Consider the following 20777-nt stretch of genomic DNA (forward strand, 5'->3'; position numbering starts at 1 on the left):
GAAAATTGTTGTTCATCGTTGATGGTTTGAATTGAATGTAATGTAAAAGTTCTGCATTAGAGAAAATATTTTTCTGTATTTGCAACAAATTTGGGTGTAACACGAAGATATTTGAGTGTATTGTTTAAGAATTTTCAGTGTATGTGTGATGATAAGTTCTGCATAATTCAAAACTCTTCTTCTCCTTCTTTCTCATCTTCTACTATTTCTTCTTCTTCTATTTTCATCATCATTATCATCATTTTTTTTCCTTATTCGTCTTTTTTTTTTATTTTATCTTCTCAAATTTCTTCTTATTTTACTCTCTTAATAAGAATAAAAAAATCAAACAAAGAAGATGAAACACATAATAGTACAAAATTACTTAGAAGAGAATGAACTTACATTCATTCAACTAAAAGAAAGAAAGAAATAAGAAAAAAAGAAGAAGAAAAAAATGCAGCATTAGAAGAAACATTTTTCTGTATTTTCAGTAAATTTGGGTGTAACACGAAGATATTTGAGTGTATTATTTAAAAATTTTCGGTGTATGTGTACTAATGAATTCTGCATAATTCAAAATTCTTTCTCTTCCTCCTCCTCATCTTCTGCTGCTGTTTCTTTTTTTTTCTTATTCATTTTTTCCTTTTTGTTTTACCTTCTCAAGTTTTTTCTTGTTTTACTCTCTTAACAAATAAAAGCAGAAAAATCAAACAAAGAAGAAGAAGAAACACATAATGCTACAAAATTATTTAGAAGATGATGAACTTACATTTATTCAACTAAAAGAAAGAAAGAAATAAGGAAAAAAAAAAGAAAAAAATGCAGGATTAGAGAAAATATTTTTATGTATTTGCAACAAATTTGGGTGTAATACGAAGATATTTGAGTGTATTATTTAAGAATTGTAGGTGTTTGTAAACTGATAAGTTCTACATAATTCAAAATTATTCTTCTTCCTCCTTCTCATCTTCTGCTACTTCTTTTTCATCTTCTTATGTCATATTCTTATATTTTTTTTTGGGAGGAAAAAATCAAACAAAGAAAAAAAATGCATAATGTTGTAAAATCAATAGAAAGAGGAGGAAAAAAATGTAGCAACAACAACGGTAATAAAAAAATAATGATGAAGAAGAAACACGCGAATAAAAAGGAGAAGAAATGTAAAGAAGAAGGAAAAAAAAAAGAAAGAAGAAGAGGAGGAGAAAAAATGCGAGATACAAAGAGGAACAATGTGATTTTCATAGGGGTGTTATGTAAGTAGATTTTGTTGAGTTAGAGTTAACTTGTATGACTTATATGCTAAAAAAAGACTTGTATGTGTGACAGTACTCATAAATTAAATACATGAAATGTGTTGACTTTTTATATTTTGGCTAACAAGAAGGAAGAAGAAGAATGTGACAATAAAGAAGAGGTTTGGCAACAGAAAGATTATTGAAAAGCTTCAAGGGGACATCAGCAATGTGCCCTTCAATCCAAATTACATTACAACATGAAGAGGGATCATTTCTGAAATCCACAAAAATAAAATAATGAAAACTAACAACAAAATCTACATACATCATCTTTCAATCAAGAAAGAAACTTACAAATCCTAAGCATCTCTCACTCCAACCAATCATAACTAAACAGCCTCAGCAGCAAGAGAATTCAAATTAGAACAAGAAGCACCATTATCATCACCATCATCTTGTTTTGAATCACCACCATTACCAACAACAATTTGGCCTTTACTCAAATCCAATACATCCTTATAAGTACCACAAGGCTTATAAAAGTTTCTTCCTTTTGTGAAATACCTTCCACTTCCAAACCTTGAGCTTGAAGAAGAAACTTGTTCAGCAGATTTACAACTTGAACTATGCTCCAAAACACCATTACCATTACCATTACCATCAGCATCTCTTAGAAACTCAGGCTCCTCAGTTGTAGCCATAAGATCCATCAAGTTACTACTAAATCCCAAATCAGAATAGACCCTCCTTGAATACCTCATTGCAGATTTAGACAACCTCTCATCCAAGAAATCAAGTTCCAATCTTGAACTCATTTTGTCTTTCTCATTATTATTATTAGAATCATTTCTTGTTGCTGCTTCAACTGGCCTTCCCATAGTCTCAACCATCATGCAAGGATTATTGAAACCATTCCATGAATGAAGAGGAACCAATTTACACAAACCATTGAGCCAATTCACAATCTCACTCATGGAAGGCCTTCTCTCCCTACAATTCCTAACACACTTTGCAGCAATCAAAGCCAATTGCTTCCTCACAATAGGATCCTTAGGAGGAGCAATCCTTGGATCATAAACACTCATAAGCTTCCCTTTTTTTATCAATGGAATGGCCCAATCCACAATAGAAGGTGGTGAATAGGTTACATCAATGGCTTTCCTTCCACTAATAATCTCAAGCAACAAAATCCCAAAACTAAAGACATCATTTTTAGTGCTCAAATTATCAGGAGTAACATAACAAGGATCAAGGTACCCCATTGTGCCAGCTGGTGGAGTTGACCTTAGTCTATAATCATCAACATGGCACATAAGAGCCAAACCAAAATCTCCTAACCTTGCATTGAAGTTTCTATCAATCAGAACATTTGCTGATTTAATATCTCTGTGGATCACAGGTGGTGTTGATGAATGAAGGGTATCAATTGCCTTTGCAGTTTGCAATGCCAAACGAACCCTTCTTCCCCAATTCGGAAGCTTGCTGTTATTGTTATTATTATTAGAAGAATGAAGAACATCATACAGTGTTCCATTGCTCATGAACTCAACAACCAGAAGCCTGTCCTGTGAATCATTTGTGAAACCAACCAAGTTCACCAGCCTCGGGCTCTGGATTTTGGACAAGATATCGATCTCGTTGTCAACCTCGTTGTTGCTGATGATGAACTCTGGTGCAGATGCAGAGGAAGAAGAAGAAGAAACCATTGGCGATGGTTTTGGAGGTAAATTATGATGATGGGGTCTTGATGGTCTTTTCACTGCCACAGGACGGCCGCGTACAACAGCTTTATAGACATAACCATGGCTTCCTTTGCCGAGGAGCTTGCGCTCTGAGAAGCCATTGGTGGCAGCTTCAAGGTCACTGTAATGGAAGTGTTGGATCTTGATGGGTTTTTCTTTTTCTTTGTTGTTCTGTTTCTTTGAGGTGGTGGTGGTGGAAGAAGAAGAAGAAGAAGGTGATGGTGTGAGAGAATTCGAGGTTGAAACTGCGGATTCAGCTCTGCAAGAGAAACTGAGGTACCCCATCAACCAAAGTTTCAAGCTTTTGGTGTGAATCAATGAAGGGGTGGAAGAGAAAGAAGATGATACAACACAACACAAAACACAACAATGGCTTCGCTTTGGGCTGCGTGTTGAGGATGTCTTTTTATTCTTTTTCTTTTTTAATATTTTTTAATCCTTAAAATAATTAAATAATTTTCTACTACTAATGGGGTAAAATAAAATAATCTTACACTCTAATTAACACGAATGTAAGAAAACATGAAATAATGGCCGCTAGTTAATAGATTTGGCAAGATTAGATGCTTTACTAAGGTGACTTGTTCAGATTTTTTAATATAGAAATTTTTTATTAAAATATGAATGTTTGCTATGATATATTTATTGAAAAAATAAAAAATTAACGAAAAATTAGTTTAGTCAAAAACAAATGGAATCTGAATAGATTTAATTTTTATACATTATCTATGAAAATATATTTTATATAAATACATAATTACATAGTATTTTGAATTTATAAAAATAATTATATTATACTCATTACATGAATTATCACTAAAATGTAAATTTTAATAAAATCTAAAAAAGCATTTATTTTTAAAAATTTATTTGATCTTTATATATAAACAGAGAAAAACGAGAAAATATTAATTAATTTATTTTCAAGAATAAAGGAAAAAAAAAGTAACGCTTATAAAATTTATTTAAATTAAAATGTTAAAAGTTAATTTTCAGTTGACATATGCTTAATTATACATTTATGCTTCAACAATCGGTTAGGACTGGAAGAAATGTTGTTGAATGTTGATTACTTGATGCTGTCGGGGCAGATAATTAATGATTTGTTTAATGTTGTGTTTATAGGATAACACAATGTGCAGCGGTTTGTTCCTTCATTAATTAAATAGAGTTTTGTTTGGTGAGGTTCTCTCTCTCTCTCTGGTTAGAAAGTAGAGACAGATATGATGATAGGAATGAAAAAGCAGAAGAAAAAAGAGGGCCTACTTTTTGGAAGGATCCCATAAATGGTTGGAAGGTGCTTTTTTTGTGTGTATTAATACTGATAAACAACTACTATTATTAACACACAAGGATAAAATAATTTTTTACTTTTGCGAAAAAAATATTGATCTAACAGTCTAAATAATAATAATAATTTAATTCATAAAATAGTATTTATTTTGTATTTATTAAAATAAATTTTTAAATTTTTTTTTATTATTAACAACTTTAACTTGTGTTTTTAGGATATAGGTTAACTAAATTCCTTTTAAATATTATTAAACTAAAAGAATTTATGTGGACAAAATTTAAAATACATATATTTAAACAAATTAACGATGATCTCTTTTTATTTATTTATTTATTATTATTATTTGTAGTTGAGGTCAAATAATGAAATCATTAAGAGGGGCTAACTTGAAAGAGCAAAATGCAATTAAGAAGATTCACGGGATTGGATTAAGTTTTCAACTTTGAATTAAATTGAAGGAACCACCCCAAACTTGATCTCACCTGTGACATAGATGCACTTTTTTAGGAAATGCATTTGATAGTAATTAGTAATTACTACTTATTACTGAATCTGAATGTATGCACATACTTGACTTGACTACACTCACAATTCACTTTTCCACATGTTTGACTCAACTGTGCGTGTTTTCCTACTCTAACCAAGTCTCTTTTTTTGTTTTTTTCCTCAGGGGTATCTTTGGTAATTTAAGGGGAGAAACATTTTATGGGAGTGAATTCTCTCTCATAAAAATAAAAAATTGGATGGCGTTTAATATTAAATTTAATTTTTTATTATTTTTTTATATTTATTTTTAATTCTATTTATAGAATTAAAAATAAAAAATTATATTTTATTTTTTTAAATATTAAAAAAACTGGAAAAAATTCATTTTTCATTACTTATATTTTGATACATTAGAGGCTAACCCTTTTTTAGATATTGATCTCAGTTATTGAATTTTATGAATAGTACGTATGTGGAGAGTGTATTGTCAATACACAGGTGTACTATGCTATCTCTAGAATTTTGAAGAATATCATAAAATTTAATAATTAAGTATTATATTAAAATTTAATCAATATCTATAAAAATGATGTGTATATTAGAGACTAATTTTTTTATATTAAAATATTATTAGTGATTTTAGTTAATATTACAATATTTTGATATAATACAGTGATATAAAATTATACCAAATAAAAAAATCATGAATAATAATTTTAAATAAAACAAAAGATAAGCAAAAATCATAAATCACGATTTTAAATAAGATAAAAGGTGATCTGAAAATTGTGAGCATAATTTTAATTTAAAAAAAATCGTAATTTATAAAATTATAAATCACGTTTTTTTGTTATACAAACCAGTATTCACTATTTGTGTTAAATTAGACTCATATTAATATATTACACAACTTTATTCATCATATAAAAAATAATTAGCATATATATTGAAAGTTAGGCTAACACACACACACAGATATATATATATAAAAGAAGATAAATTTCAATTAATACCATCAATATTACATTTTATTCTTTTTCTTAAAATTATATTATTATTTGGGTCAAATTAAAAAATAAATAATTAGAAGTAAAATTATAAATGAAAAAACATTTTAAAAATTGAATATTTGCAAACCAAACAAATATTATGAAAGAAGAGAATAATAAACTTTTTAAACCTAAAATTATACGTGATTTTTAGTCGTTCCAACGAAATTAGAAAGTAATCATAAACTCAAATGAGAATCGCACAAAATACAAAACACAATACCCCATGCTCAAAGGAAATATACATAAAATATTAAAATTAGTCATTAAATTATTGATTCAATCTTTTTAAAACTACAATCACATTTTTTTTATTAAGATGGGACTAAAACACCCAAACAAAACTAAAACATTAGAAAACGGAATAAAAAAATTCCTCTACAATCATCAGCAATGATATATTTAAATATGTGAGTAAAATATCTACAAATTTGGAGGGGATCTAAGGCCTTCTCTGCCCAACTAATCTACAGCTTTATTGCCCAAATAATTAGATATGGCTAAAAATTAACGTTTCACTATGATTAAAGAAATGTTTTTAAAGAGAGGATTAATTTATTGTTGGTTAATAAATTACAGTATGTATAAAATAAAATTTAAAATTTCTAACACTTATTTAATCAGACAAATGAACTAACCAATAAACTAACCTAAATGAGTTATAATTATTAAGTTTATAATTTCATGCTGGAAAAAATATATATATAACGTGTTCTTGCTTTTGGGTCATGAAAAATGTACATACCCGTGTGGTGAAGCTGGGCCCCAACAAGAGAGATAGGAACAAATTGAAGGAACCCTAATCCAAATAGGTTAGTGGGTATTCCCCACTTTTGGAAGCCCAAATGAGTAGTTTGTGGGCACTGCAGTCTGCACCTTACCATGCACGAAAGCCACCCATCAACCTACCCTATCTTATTCTCCCACCTGTCCCATGTGCCACGTGGCTATTCCATCAACCACCCACCACAAACAAATGCATTTTGCTAATTTTGGGTTTAGTAAACTTTGTATGTGTTTTTCAAATTTTTTTTAAGTTCTGATAGTTATGTTTGGTAAAATAAAATAAGAGTGATTTTTAATAAATATAAGTTGTAATAATTTTATTTGGTAAATTGATTTGATAAATAATGAGAATAAATTTAAATATTTATAAAATTATATCAAAGATATTTTAATTTTGAAATGTATAAATTAATTTTGAAAAAAAAAATTATAAGTTCTTTAAAAAATATCCTATCATTTAAAAGCTAAAAACACAAAACACTGACAAAGAAACATTTGTATACCACCAATTAAGAGTTGTTTTTTTTTGTTGGTCATTAAGAGTTGTTTGATCTATATTCAGTTCTAGTCAATTTATTTGTTTACTAATGCTAGTGAAAAACTGAGATATTATCAAATCTTTCACCTTCCTGGGTGTTTTTTTTTTTTGGGCTAGGAGGCCCTTTGCATTGTGTGTTAAGGCTTGGAGGACAAATGGAGCTTAACTTGTTGGGCCAGTAATCAGTTAGTTGTGTTTGAAAAAAAAAAAATGAATAAAACAGCCACTAAGGTCTAGCTGAGATGACATATTAACATGCCTTTCAATACGCATTCGAATTTAAATCGACTATGCTAACTGGTAGATAAAAATCCTTAAAAATGTTGTGTGTGTAAATGTATTGTATGTGTGAGTTTATGATGCAATGACCTAAAATTAGAGACGGTTCAATTTATCTACAAAAAAAAACCATGTCAACTCAGTTTAGGTATATGAATGTGTAGTGTACTAACATATGATTAGGATTAGAAGTTGTTTAACCCATCTTCCTTAATAAAAAAATGTTCAAATTTGCATTATAATTTTTAAAATTTTTTTATTTTAAATTTGTATCTAATCTGTAAAGCGTCCCCCTTATTAGAATTTTTTGAGACGAGGTAGATGCTATACAAAAATATTATTTGTATATTAAATTAGTCATAAAGATCCGTCATTAATATATTTATATATAAATATATATTATTTAATTTATTTTTAATATATATTTATTTAACATATATTTTATAATAGTGACTGATTTAATGAACAAATGTCCTGTAGAGTTTAGTAACGTGCTCTGCTAGCACTTTAGAAAAATCCTAATTTTCAAATTCTGAGTGAGTCATTAACTTTGTTTAATTTGGTAAACACTATTGACCATGGAGTATAACAGCAGTGGTATTCTTTAAATGAGGAGGAAGAGATCATAGGATTTGATGATACAGATATTAGAACAGGGATTGATAAATGCTAGCAAAACTTGATGAGTAGAGTAATTGCTGATCGATTGTTCAGTGCAAGGACTATGGAATCTGCAATGCATGTAATTTGGGGCCATCCTGAGGGTTTTAAGGTGCAAAGTCATGGGGGCAATATTTTTCAATTCTATTTTGATAATGAAATTGACGCAGGAAGAGTGGAGAAGGGTGCACTATGGCTATTCAAAAATTTCATTATCAATATTAGAAAATGGAAACAGGGTGAAATGCTGGAAGATAATGATTTTGCTAATATTCCTATTTGGATTTAATTACGGGGATTACCGGAATATTGCAAAACAAAGGAGTTAGGGAGGAAGATTGGAAGGGCTTATGGGGATGTGATCGATTCAGACCTCTTTCAAATGCGCTAGAGAGAAGAAAAAGTTCTAAAAGTACAAGTTCAGATGGATGTAACAAAGCCGCTAAGGAGAATTATTAAGGTGGCAAGGCCAAACCAAAAAGTGATTGAATTGCAGCCAAGATATGAGAGAATATGAGCTTTTTGCAATTATTGTGGTTTTATTGGCCATGATGTTAGAAACTGTAATGGACAAATGAAAGCGACTATCGAAGGAGAGGTAGAGGAGGAGAGATGAGGGAATGGCTATGAGCAGAGCAGGCGGGGAGAAGAATTGGAGATCGGAAGGAGAGTGGCAATCTTAGAATTATGAGTAAAGAGTGAGGGGGAGGATCCAAATCTAAAAATCCAACTCCTATCAATTTGCTTAAAGGATTGGCCAATCTTTCTGTTAAAGGGGATCGGAGAACATGGGAGGAAGAAGAGGAGGAAGTTTAGAGTATGGCAGTGGCTATAGTGGTTAAGAAGGAGAAAATCAGGAGAAAGTAGAATCTCAGCTCGGAAAAGGCTGCAGACAACTTTAGTGGTGATAACAAGCTGTCATGTGGAAGTCATGAAGAAAGCCTGCAACAACAATGTGAATCGAATGAGATAAGTGCATAAATTATGAATAAAGATAGGAAGTAATCATTGAAGAAACTAGCTCGTAAAGCTCAAACAACAAAAAGAATTTTAGGGATTAAAAGAAGTGCTGAAGGGAAGGTGAAGGAAGTGGGACAAAAGAAGATGTGTCCAGTTGAATTATTGTTGCTAGAATGGGAGAGGGTTCCACCCCACAAGAGGCACCCAGGTACCCATGAAGATGATGATGTGGAACTGTCGGAGTTTGAAAAAACCCCTGACGGTTCACAACATGAAAGGGCTGTGCACGGCCCATTCCTCCCGAGGTAGTGTTTCTATGTGAAACGAAAAATACTACCTCGAATGTGGAGTGAGTGATAAACACCATAGGTTTTAAAAACCTATTTTGTGTCGAACCTAGAGGATGAGCGGGTGGAATGCTGGTGGGGTGGAAGGAGGAAGTGGAATTACAAATAAAGGGCCATGGAGAGTTCTATATTCACTTTAGTGTGATAGATCCGAAAGAGCAGAGAATCTGAAAAGTGATAGGAGTTCATTTACATACAGAGGACAGCCAGAGAGAGGACCAGTTTCAAGCTATTTTGGATATTATTGCATTAGCTAGTGAGCACATAATGGTGATGGGAAACTTTAATACAATTAAGGCATATCATGAAAAAGAAGGCGGACGCATGAAATTTGCATAATCAATTAGAAGTTTTAATAATTTTATTAATGAGGGTGGGTTGGTTGACTTGGAGTATGAGGGACCAAATTCACTTGGTCATACAAGCAGTTTGGGGATAATTTCATTAAAGAAAGGTTGGACCGGATGTTAAGTTCAGGCACTTGGAGAGAGTTTTACCCAAGAGCCTCGGTGGCACACCTTAATGATACAGATTCAGATCATAGAGCTTTGCTGTTGGTTTCCAATTCAGATGCCCCAAAGCCAAAGAGAAGGTTTTGATTCCAGGAGAGATGGTGTGATAAGGAGGAGGTAGTGGCACTGGTAAAAGATAAGTGGAAGATAGAATGTGATGGCTCTCCAATGTTCAAACTCCACCAAAAGCTTAAAAGGTGTCATGCTATAGTTAACTGGCAGCGCACAACCACCCTTAATTCGCAGTCACAAATTAAGTTGCTTAAGGAACGACTGGATGAGGAAACAGGAAAAAGGAAGTAGGGCAGATGATAATGCAATACGACAATTGGAGGAGGAACTAGAAGGAGCATATCTGATGGAAGAACGTTACTAGAAGGAAAAAGCTAGAGTTCAGTGGCTCAAATGGGGAGACAATAACACCAAGTATTTTCACTCTAAGTTCTAGATTCAGAACCATAAGAATCGTATCAATACTCTGGAGAATGAGAATGGAGAAAGCAAATTAGATGCACAAGGTATAGCAGAGATTGCTCAAACCTATTTCAAGGATCTATTCACTTCATCCAACCCAATTAATTCAGACGAATTACTACAAGATATGCCAGTGAAGATTGATAACAACACTAATCGAAAATTGAAAAGAACTGTTTTAGAAGAGGAGATCAAGAGAGCAGTTTTCTCCATCAACCCCTTTTTCGCCCCAGGTGATAATAGTTTTACTGCAAAGTTTTTTCAATTTTTCTGGCATGATATAAAAATTGATGTTATCAGTGTTGTAACTAGTTTTTTCTCTGGAGGCCACATGCTAAGGGCCTTTAATCATACACATATCTATTTGATTCCCAAAGTGGCTAACACTAAGAGCATGAAGCAAATCAAACCGATCAGCCTCAGTAGTGTGGTTTATAAAATTGTTTCAAAAATCTTAGTTCACACTTCACAGGATGCAGAATGTTATGGATAAGATCATCAGTGCTAATCAGAGTGCCTTTATCAAAGGAAGACTCATAAGTGATAATATCCTTATTGCACACGAATTCATACATTTTCTCAAGAACAAGAGATATGGGACTCAAGATTTTGCATTGAAGTTACATATGAGTAAAGCATATAATAGAGTTGAGTGGAATTTCTTATGGACTATTTTAAAGAAGGTGGGTTTTTGCCAAAAGTGGGTTGACTGGTTAAAGGAGTGTGTGACGACGGTCTCTTATTCTATTACTATGGAATGATAGCCACATGGCTTTTCAAGCCGTGCAGAAGGATACGTCAAGGCGACCCTCTATACCCCTATCTATTTCTTTTTGGTGCAGAGGAGAACAGAGACAAGTTGTTGGTTTGAGACTGAATTGTAGATGTCCTACAATCAGCCACCTTTTCTTTGCAGATGACTCTATCTTATTTAGCAAGGCAACGAAAGAAGCTTGTCATAATTTAATGAATGTCCTACACACTTATTCATTGATTAGTGGTCAAGTGGTTAACCTTGATAAATCCTCTATTTTCTTCAGCCACAATAGGCCATTTGAAACTAGACAGGAGTTAGCATCCATTCTCCAAATTCCCCACGTTGGTAATCAAGATAGATATCTTGAGTTGCCAACAGTAATAAACAGGACAAAGAGGGCCACCTTCAACTATGTTAAAGATAAATTTGCTAAGAAGCTTCAACAGTGGAAGAGGTCTTTGCTTTCGGTGAGTGGAAGGGAAGTACTAATTAAGGCGGTAGCTACAACTATACCGATATATACTCTCAGCTGCTTCAAACTCCTAGAGACATTGCTAGAAGAGATACATCCGATGATTTTACAGTTTTGGTGGGGGCAGAAGGTGGCGGAAAGAAGAATGCACTGGGTTAGATGGAGCGTTTTGTGCAGGCCAAAAATTCAAGGAGGATTGAACTTTAAAGACCTCAGAGCTTTCAATCTGGTGATGTTAGGTAAGCAAGGTTGGAGACTACAAAAAAAAAAAAAAACCTGACTCACTAATCTACAAAGTATATAAGAGCAAGTATTTCATGTATTCTGACTTTCTCAAGGTAGAAACAAGAATCAGCCCCTCTTGGGGCAGGCAAAATTTGTTAGAAGGACAGAAGGTTCTGGAAAAAGGAGTACGATGGAAGGTGGGTAATGGTCATTCTGTGAGAATCTGGGAGGATACTTGGATCAAAGATCATCTGGCTCTATCTACCCAAATGGTTTCAAGTGGTGACTCAAAATTAACATGGGTTAATAAACTCATAACAGATACCAAACAATGGAATCAACAGCTCATAACAACACAATTTAATGCAAAAATTGCTCAGGCCATTCTACAAACAGATATAGAAGAAGGAAGTGATAGACTCACTTGGAACCATGGAAGAAGTGGAAATTACTCAGTGGCTTCAGAATATGACTTAGCTCACCAATTCTACCACCCTCCCCTTGATTTGATGCCTACACAGTGCCAGCAAAAAAGACTTTGGAGTTTGATTTGGGACCTGAAAGTACAACCCAAAATTAGAATTTTCTTGTGGAAAGTGATGCATAAAGGATTACCAGTGGGTCAAAGGATTCATGAACGAATACCTACTGTTTTCCCAATCTGCCAAATATATAACCAAGTTGATGAATCTATCCAACATTGCTTGATTAGTTGCATGCAGTCCCGAGATGTATAGCTGAGTTCTGGAATCGATGCTCCTGATTTTCGAACCGGGCAAGAAACATGGGAATGGTGGTTCGAATTAACTGAAAGATTGAAGAACAAAAGGAATGGTAGGATGCAAATGAGAGTAGCTGCGTACCTGATTTGGAAAATTTGGAAAGCCCGAAATAAATTCATCTTCAAGGGTGGTAGCTTTGATTGTCAACGCATTGTTGAAGTAGCAAGGAAGAATGCTTCAAAATTTCAATATTGTTGGGCAGTCTGAAGAACAGATTGAAGATGCTGATGCTAGGAAGAAGCCACCCAAACGTTATTCTTTTCTCTTTTCATAGGTTGTTTCATGACTTTTTACTTGTGGGAATCCCCTGTTTTGGCATTGTTTGAGGTCCAGCGTGGACCCAAAAATTATTTTCATTAAATGAAAAGCTATCTTTGATAAAAAAAAATAGTGACTAATTTCGATATACACCTAGCATGATTGATGTTATATTATATATTAATCACTGTAAAAGTTTTCAATGACGTAGAGAAGGGGGTTGAATCTATACATTTTTTAATTTTTTTTAAATTTTATTTTAACTTGAAAAATAGTGCTGAGTCTACGAAAGTAATTATACAGGGGACAAATTACTTTTGTCTCATAACGAATGCATCGAAAACAGAACAGAGAAGAAAAAAGTATACAGCTATATAACTTGGTTCAACCACCTTATAAAATGTGGCCTACATCCAGTCTCCACTACAACTATGGTAGAATTTTCACTGTCTTTTCAAAGAGTTATATTCACCAATTTGCTAGGATTCTTCCTAATTCTATCCGAGACAAACCAAACTTCTAACCAAACTTGATTTGGCTCGGTCACTTCCTGGACTATCAACACTAAGTGCTTACCCAACTTAACAAATGATACCTTTCAGATATAAGAAACAAAATAGAACATAATTATGAAGAGATTGACATAATTTTTAGCTTTTCTCCAAGTTAATTCTCTTTACCTTTTCTCTCAATGGCTTTTTCTAAATTCTCACATTTATGCTTTTTTCATTAATTAAAACAAAGAAAGATAAACTAAAGAACCAGAATATTTAATAGAAAAACATGAAAGAGAAGAATTAAAACAGCTTGAAAGCTATAAGTATAACCCGATTTTAGAACTCTCTAATGTTGTCTTCCATCTTGGCAGAATGCTCCTTATAATGTAGGTGCATTGCTTCCAAAATTTCATACTTGAGTGATAAGGGTGTTGAGTAGGTTTAGATTTATGAGTTATCTCTCCTTACCTCAATCTTTTGCTGATTACTCTTTTATGTATGGGATAACACCTCTAAAGCTTGATTAGAGGTAAGAGTCAACACTTTGAGTCTTGAACCAACTGAGATCTTTTTCTTCTTCCAAGAAATTGAAGTAAAAAATAAGGGTTGAAAATCAGATATGAATAGCACAGAAGAGAAATGGACAGCAATGGCAACTTGGTCAAGAGACTTTCAATGTGTTAGCCAAATCCACACTCTTAATCTTATGCTTTGGCCCCAAGTTATATTTTCGGCCTTTAATTTGCAGCAGAGAAAAATAACCTCCATTTTCTTCTTCTTACCCGAATTGTGATTGCTTCTTTAAAGTAGCTTCAACAAACTATTGTATGTACACAAAAATGGTTAATTTGCTTTACCTTTTTTTCTAAACATCCTTGACTTAGTCTCCAATCTTTTGCTTTTTTTCTCCTTTTCCTCTTGTGAAGCACTTTTTCACATAGGTTTGAACCAATTCTAAACTTGCTTATTTGCTTAGAAAGTTTAACAATATTGAATATAGTGCAAACTCCAACGTATTTGCCCAAAAACTAGCAGCATTAGGTCTTTTTACAATGTCTTTAATGGGGCAAGAAAATAAGCACCTAATTACTTTGCTTAGATCTAAAGTTTAGCCCAATGTTTTAATATATTAATATTTATTATGAGCCTACACAATAAAATACACTTTAAATAATTTTAGACGTTTAACTCAACTAAATATAATATGTTTGGTAACAAAAAATATGATTATTATTTTTTAAACTCAACACACTGATACAATTTTAAAGTATAATAATGGTAAAAATGTTATATAATCTAAATGTTAAAGGAGGCAACATAGAATTTTGAGAAAAGGACAAATAGGTCCCTGACCTTTTTTTTCGTAGACATTTTCGTCCCTAACCATTGAAAAATACTTTTAAGTCTCTGACGTCCTTAAAAGTTGGACGGATCAGTCCCTCCGTTCAAATGCCTCCGTTAGACCCGACGGAAAAGTCCGACGTAGCTTCCGTAATGCTTGTCACGCGTACGTGTCGCCTGGCACACTTTCCTCTCATGCGTACGCGACGCGTGACACACGCGTACGTGTCGCCATGAATTCAGCAAATCCTCATTTCTTCATGAATTCTCCACTTTGCATACTTTTTTTTCCATTTCTTTCAAGTCATTCTTGCCTTAAAAACTTTAAATCACTCAAACAAATATATCAAGGCATCAAATGGGAGAAAAGTAAATTAAATTTAGCCCTAATCCCATTACAATCCTTGAAAAGACCTCTTGATATGTGTATTCATGCATTGAATATATGTTGATTGGTAGAAGAAGAGCAAGCCTTAGAAAGTAAGATTAGTAGAGAATTGAGAGAATCGACCCTTAAACACTATTGAGATTAGAGTGCAAACACTTTTGGTGAAGGTTCGATGCTCAATCCCTTGTTCCTTGCTTTCACAAGCTTTCTTCTTGCAAGTATATTTATACTTCATTTTGAAATTTGAATTAGTGTAATTCATAAATCATCATACTATTTTAGCCCTACTTGTTCATATATGTTCTTGGAGATTGATTCATTTTTAACCAAGTAGGTAGGGCATTTTGCATATTAGTTGATGAACCACAAGAGTTTAGCATGGGGACATGCTAATGTTTAAGTGTGGAAAAGTTGATGAACCACAATTTTATGGTTTATATTGTATTGAATTTGGTGGATTTTATCAACTTTTTCCACATTTATTCACTAAAATAGTATAGTTTTTTGAATTTCTCCTAAGTGTGATTAATGATTGAAAACATGCTTTCTAGGCTATTAAATTGCTAAATTTAATTTACTTTTCTCCTATCGATGCCTTGATATGTTTGTCTGAGTGATTTAAAGTTTTGAAGGCAAGAATGGTTTGAAAGAAATGCAAAAAAAAGCATGCAAAGTGGAGAATTCATGAAGAAATGAGGATTTGCTGAATTCATGATGACGCGTACGCGTGTGTCACGCGTACGCGTGAGAGGAAAGTTTGTCAGACGACGCGTACGCGTGACAAGTATTACGGGAGTTACGTCAGATTTTTCTGCTGGATTTGACGGAGACATTTGGATGGAGGGACTGATCCGTCCAACTTTTAAAAACGTCAAGGACTTAAAAATATTTTTCAATTGTTAGAAACAAAAATGTCCACAAAAAAAAAAAAAATCAGCCTATTTGTCTTTTTCTCTAGAATTTTACTACCAACTCAAGGGTAATGTCCCATAGTTATGTAAACTTCCAATGTAATGATATTTTTTTTTTTACTAAAGATAGGAGACTCAAACCCGCAACCTTTTAGTTGAGTCAAACCCGCAACCTTTTAGTTGAGTATAGGAAAACTATACCATTTCAGTTATAACTCATTAGCACCGATGTAATGATAATTATCAATTCTTCATGTGAATATAGCATTAAATAAATCGGTGTTACCCTACCCGTTACGTATTGTTTCCATGTTTCTACTTAAAAGGAAAATTCTTGGCGCTATACAAGGGGTGGGGACCTTTCATAACGCATCCTTTAAAACTTTAAAGTAGGTCTATGGGATTCTACGGCTACTTGCCCCCTTTTTTTACTCTAGTATTGCATATTTGCATATCACCAATTCACCTACTAAGCTTCAACAAAATAAAAATGAACCGTGATACAAGAAGTGAACACACCCCCATTGTGTAACAATCTAACAGTTTTTTCATATTGGAAAGTTGTTTGAGTTTTTAATTACCAGTCCAAAATTCTAACAATCCACACTTTCTGGTCAACGCACAGACAGATTTTTTGGTTTGTATGTGTTACTCACGGGATAATATAATATTATCCACATCAATCTCGGCATAAATCTTCTACAAAGATAATGAAAAATTAAACTAGGTTATTATGTAAACCACCGCCACAAAATGCAACTCCAAGTCATAGGTTCTTAATTTATTATTAAATTCCCCCAAACACATGGCAATATCATATTCATATGTCAATGCTACCTTATTTTGTGTGTGGCTTTCTCAAAGTCCACCTTTGATTTTGAGGTATAATTCCAAAGTCTCATTAATTGTGGAGTCTTAATCAAACTTTAAGGATTGTTCTCACGAATTAGATTCTTAAGCAGTTATGGAGGGTGATATTATCATGGTCATCAAGGTGAACATTTCAGTTGTGATATCTTTATGCTATTGTTATTGGATTGGAAGATCAATCTCTGCAGGAACAAGAAGACTTCTCTTTTTAGCTCCTATCATATGCTTCTTCCTCTTCATCCCTTTCAACTTCTCAAGTGTGCACTTGAGAGGCAACACTGGATTCTTCTTTGCATGGCTTGGAACCTTCAAACTCATTCTCTTTGCCTTCAACAAAGGTCCCTTGTCCTCTGATCCATCAATTTCTTTAGGACGTTTTGTAGCTTCTGCTTCCCTTCCTATCAAGATCCAACAGAATCAACCACACATCAGATCTAAAACCTCTCAAGATGGCAAAACCCCACCACCTCCAGATCCATCAAAGCATTCCAAAAGTTCACATTTTGTAACCAATCCATCTTCAGAAACGCCAAAAACCAATGGCCAGAGCAAAGAAAAGACATCTCCTACCAACCCCAGCAAAGGTCACACGCCACTTTTACCATATGCAATAAAGGCCATTCTTTTGGCTTCTTTGGTGAAACTGTATGATTACAGTCATCAGATCCACCCAAAAGTCATTTTTGGCATGTACTGTTTCCATATTTACTTCATGTTAGAGCTTCTGTTAGCTACTTTTGCTGCACTGGCTAGAACCATGGGGATGGAGCTGGAGCCACAATTCAATAATCCACTACTCTCCACTTCACTCCAGGACTTCTGGGGCAGAAGGTGGAACCTCATGGTCACCAGCATTTTACGCCCGGCAGTTTACCAGCCGTCACTGAAAGCCACAATTAATGTGGTTGGTCCCAGCTGGGCTCCATTGCCAGCAGTTTTTGCAACTTTTGTGGTATCAGGGATAATGCATGAGCTGATATTATACTATATGGGGAGGATGCCACCCACCTTGAGGATGATGGAGTTCTTTGTCCTTCATGGATTGTGTTTGATGGTGGAGATTGTGTTAAAGAAGACACTTGGATCCACGCGGCGGTTGCCGAGATTGGTATCCGGACTGTTGACCTTTGGATTTGTTGCTGCCACCAGCTTTTGGTTGTTCCTGCCTGAGTTCGTCCGCTGTCGCATTGATGTCATGGCGTTTGAGGATTATGCTGCCTTGGGAGCATTTGTCAAGAATCTCAGTGCTGCATTCTGAGTTCTCTTTGATGATTTGAGCATTGTTGGAACCTCAGAACAAAAAGGAGTTTTTATAGTTCTCCCCCAACTAAATGACAAGTATTTCATGTTGTTGCTAACACCATGAACGAGAATAGTGTATCATTTTGAATTGAATTAAAAATTTTACATGCTCCATATGATTCTGTTTTTATATTTGGCATATGAATCAATCTATAAATTGGAGTTTTGATTAAAACTAATGAAAATTGAAGGGAAAAGTTCAAATGTATTTGACAAATATCATACTTTGATTACACGTATGAATTTAATATTTGCTATAAGAGGATAAGCTTCCTCAAGATAATACATTATGGATAACTTCTGCTACAACAATGAATCAATGCCTATAGTACAGTTGATATTAAATATTTGGCCTATGTTTTGCCATTTTTTCAATTTTTTGTTATTAATTCATTAAAGTACATAGAATGGAGGTCGAATCACGATGGATCTAAATGCCAGTTAATTTCTAAGTGAGAGCAGTCAAGTGAGCTTTTCACTCTATTTAAAGCTGCTTGCCTGTGTTGCAGCAACGGACGTGAGGGATCTTCAATCTGTTTGGAGCTGCTGCCATCTTTACTTTTGCGGGGAGATTTCCTTGAGAAATCTTTCCATTTTGATTCAAACACACAAGCTACAATGATGAAGGAACACAGTACAAAATACATTAACTGCAAAGACATGAGAAACTACCAATGCTGCAAATCTTTGCAGCTTAAACATAACAAGATGAGACAATTATCTTCCTCAACGCTGGTCTAAGAAAAAGAGAAAATCAAGTCACAGAATAACACTAAAGTGCAGATATCATTTTCATCTTATTTGCCAGATCTTAGCTAGAACCAATTACTTCAACAACAACGAAAACAACAAAGCATGATCCTGCCGACTAGGATAAGTTGGCTACATGGATCAAACGATGGCATTGCACCTTGTCTTGGATCATGTTTGTAGTATCCCATTTATGCTCAAATCTCCTTTTAATTTTTTTTTAATCTAGGATAGATTACTACAGCTGGGAAAACATCCCCTTTAACAATAAAAACACATTATTTGTATTTGTCAAAATCATTGCATCAAACCACCATATCACATTACACCATTGTAAGAACAGATGAGCAAAATTTGACTGATTTGCTCACTCTTTACAGTTTCTTCTCTCTAAAAGCCAATAGTGGCAGAAACTTGCAACATCTTTCAACAATTTATCAATTAGCTTACTCCGGAAATATGTTGGGCTTAAAGATATAACCATTAAAAAACAATCATGCAGTGTCTTGGCAACTGGCATAAACAAAAGCACATGAAAAGTACAAATGTATATAATATACCTTCACTCCGGTCTGCAAAACCACAAATGAGGCATGCACAAATCCATGGCCTTCCAGCACGGGATGCTTTTGCACCACCCTTAAGCTTGCCGTTATGCTGCTTCAATCTACACCAATTAAGATAAGCACAAATTAAATATCTACTCCCTCAACTCCATGGCAAGTTGCAGACAACAGCATTACAAAATAAAGGGCAATAACAGAAACAACTTCATGAAAAGAACAAAATTTAAATCAAAATGCAAAAGCAAGTCAATGGCAAATAGGAAAGTAACAATTTATGCAGCTTTAGTCTGACTGAAAGTTAAGTATTCTAAACCAAAGCATAGTACTTTTACCATACCAATATCATGAAAATCTGAATTCATTGTATACAATACAGAGAGGCATTGAAGTTTCCATAGCATAATACAAGTTTACAACATGAGTATATTGAGTTTCCTTGATATCAAATCTAACCCCAGGCTCCAACACTAATCTCTGTTACATAGCATGATCAATTTCAAAAATACAAGTATGATTAAGGGATAAAAATTATAAAAAGCAAAACTTTGAGGTCCCAGGTGAACGGATCAGAATCCAATTACAAGTAAATAGAATTTGGAAGCTACATCTATAACGATGCAGCTCAGTAGAAGGTGAAATTGGAGTTACCGGCGAGGGAAATTGGTTGTGACCCCAACGTAGGTTTTGATTGGGTGGTTGGTGGAGAGGATCAGATAAACGCACCAAGACTCCGATTTTGGTTCGGAATTGAAATTCAGGTGTGATGTGGAAGCAGTAGGAGGTGAGGATTTGGATAAATTAGGGTTTAGATTTGGGCGTTTGATGGAGCGAAATGCCCCCGATATCGTTCTCATTCTCTACTCTCCATTACATTGCGTATCCGTCATATTAGTTCTTTCATGCTTTTCCTCCCAACCGTTGAAAACAACTACTTCTAACTTTTTAAATAGAAACCTTTATAGTGGATTCTCATTTTTTTTATTTGAATAAATTATCATTTTTTCGGGGAGAAAATGATATTTTAAAAAAATTATATTTTATTCCAGTAATTTTATTTTTATAAAATAAATTACTTTCTTTTTATAAAATAGCAAATAATTTATGTATTTAATCTAATTTTTTTAGAATATTTAAAAATACATATAAAAGAAAAAAACACTTAGCATAAAATTATCAAGAGCTATTTTTTAAGAAATTTAAGAAAAATCCAAATTTGATATTTAAAATGTTTTTAAATCATTTTATCAAATTAAAATTATTTTTTGAGCCAGTTTATCAAATTAAAACAATTTCTTATATTAGAAATTATTTTAA

At 33.5% G+C, this 20777-nt stretch overlaps 3 protein-coding genes across 3 annotated transcripts; 1 reads left to right on the forward strand and 2 right to left on the reverse strand.

Annotated features, from left to right (window-relative positions):
* Window positions 1–1315: 1315 nt before the first annotated feature.
* On the reverse strand, window positions 1316–3333 carry LOC130970572 (serine/threonine-protein kinase-like protein At3g51990). The gene has a single exon (XM_057896697.1). It carries the CDS (start codon window positions 3242–3244, stop codon window positions 1607–1609), a length of 1638 nt encoding a protein of 545 aa, XP_057752680.1. The 5' UTR covers window positions 3245–3333; the 3' UTR covers window positions 1316–1606.
* Window positions 3334–16807: 13474 nt separating this feature from the next.
* On the forward strand, window positions 16808–18329 carry LOC130966587 (acyl-CoA--sterol O-acyltransferase 1-like). Its single transcript, XM_057891401.1, has one exon. The coding sequence runs from the start codon at window positions 16940–16942 to the stop codon at window positions 18101–18103; it is 1164 nt and encodes a 387-aa protein (XP_057747384.1). The 5' UTR covers window positions 16808–16939; the 3' UTR covers window positions 18104–18329.
* On the reverse strand, window positions 18325–20403 carry LOC130966588 (structure-specific endonuclease subunit slx1). The gene is made up of 3 exons (XM_057891402.1): window positions 20112–20403; window positions 19458–19564; window positions 18325–18760 (listed from the first exon to the last, which is right to left on the reverse strand). Exons 1-3 carry the CDS (start codon window positions 20315–20317, stop codon window positions 18567–18569), a joined length of 507 nt encoding a protein of 168 aa, XP_057747385.1. The 5' UTR covers window positions 20318–20403; the 3' UTR covers window positions 18325–18566.
* Window positions 20404–20777: the final 374 nt, after the last annotated feature.

This window comes from Arachis stenosperma, chromosome 3, assembly GCF_014773155.1.
Source record: "Arachis stenosperma cultivar V10309 chromosome 3, arast.V10309.gnm1.PFL2, whole genome shotgun sequence".
In the NCBI taxonomy this organism is placed as follows: Eukaryota; Viridiplantae; Streptophyta; class Magnoliopsida; order Fabales; family Fabaceae; genus Arachis; species Arachis stenosperma.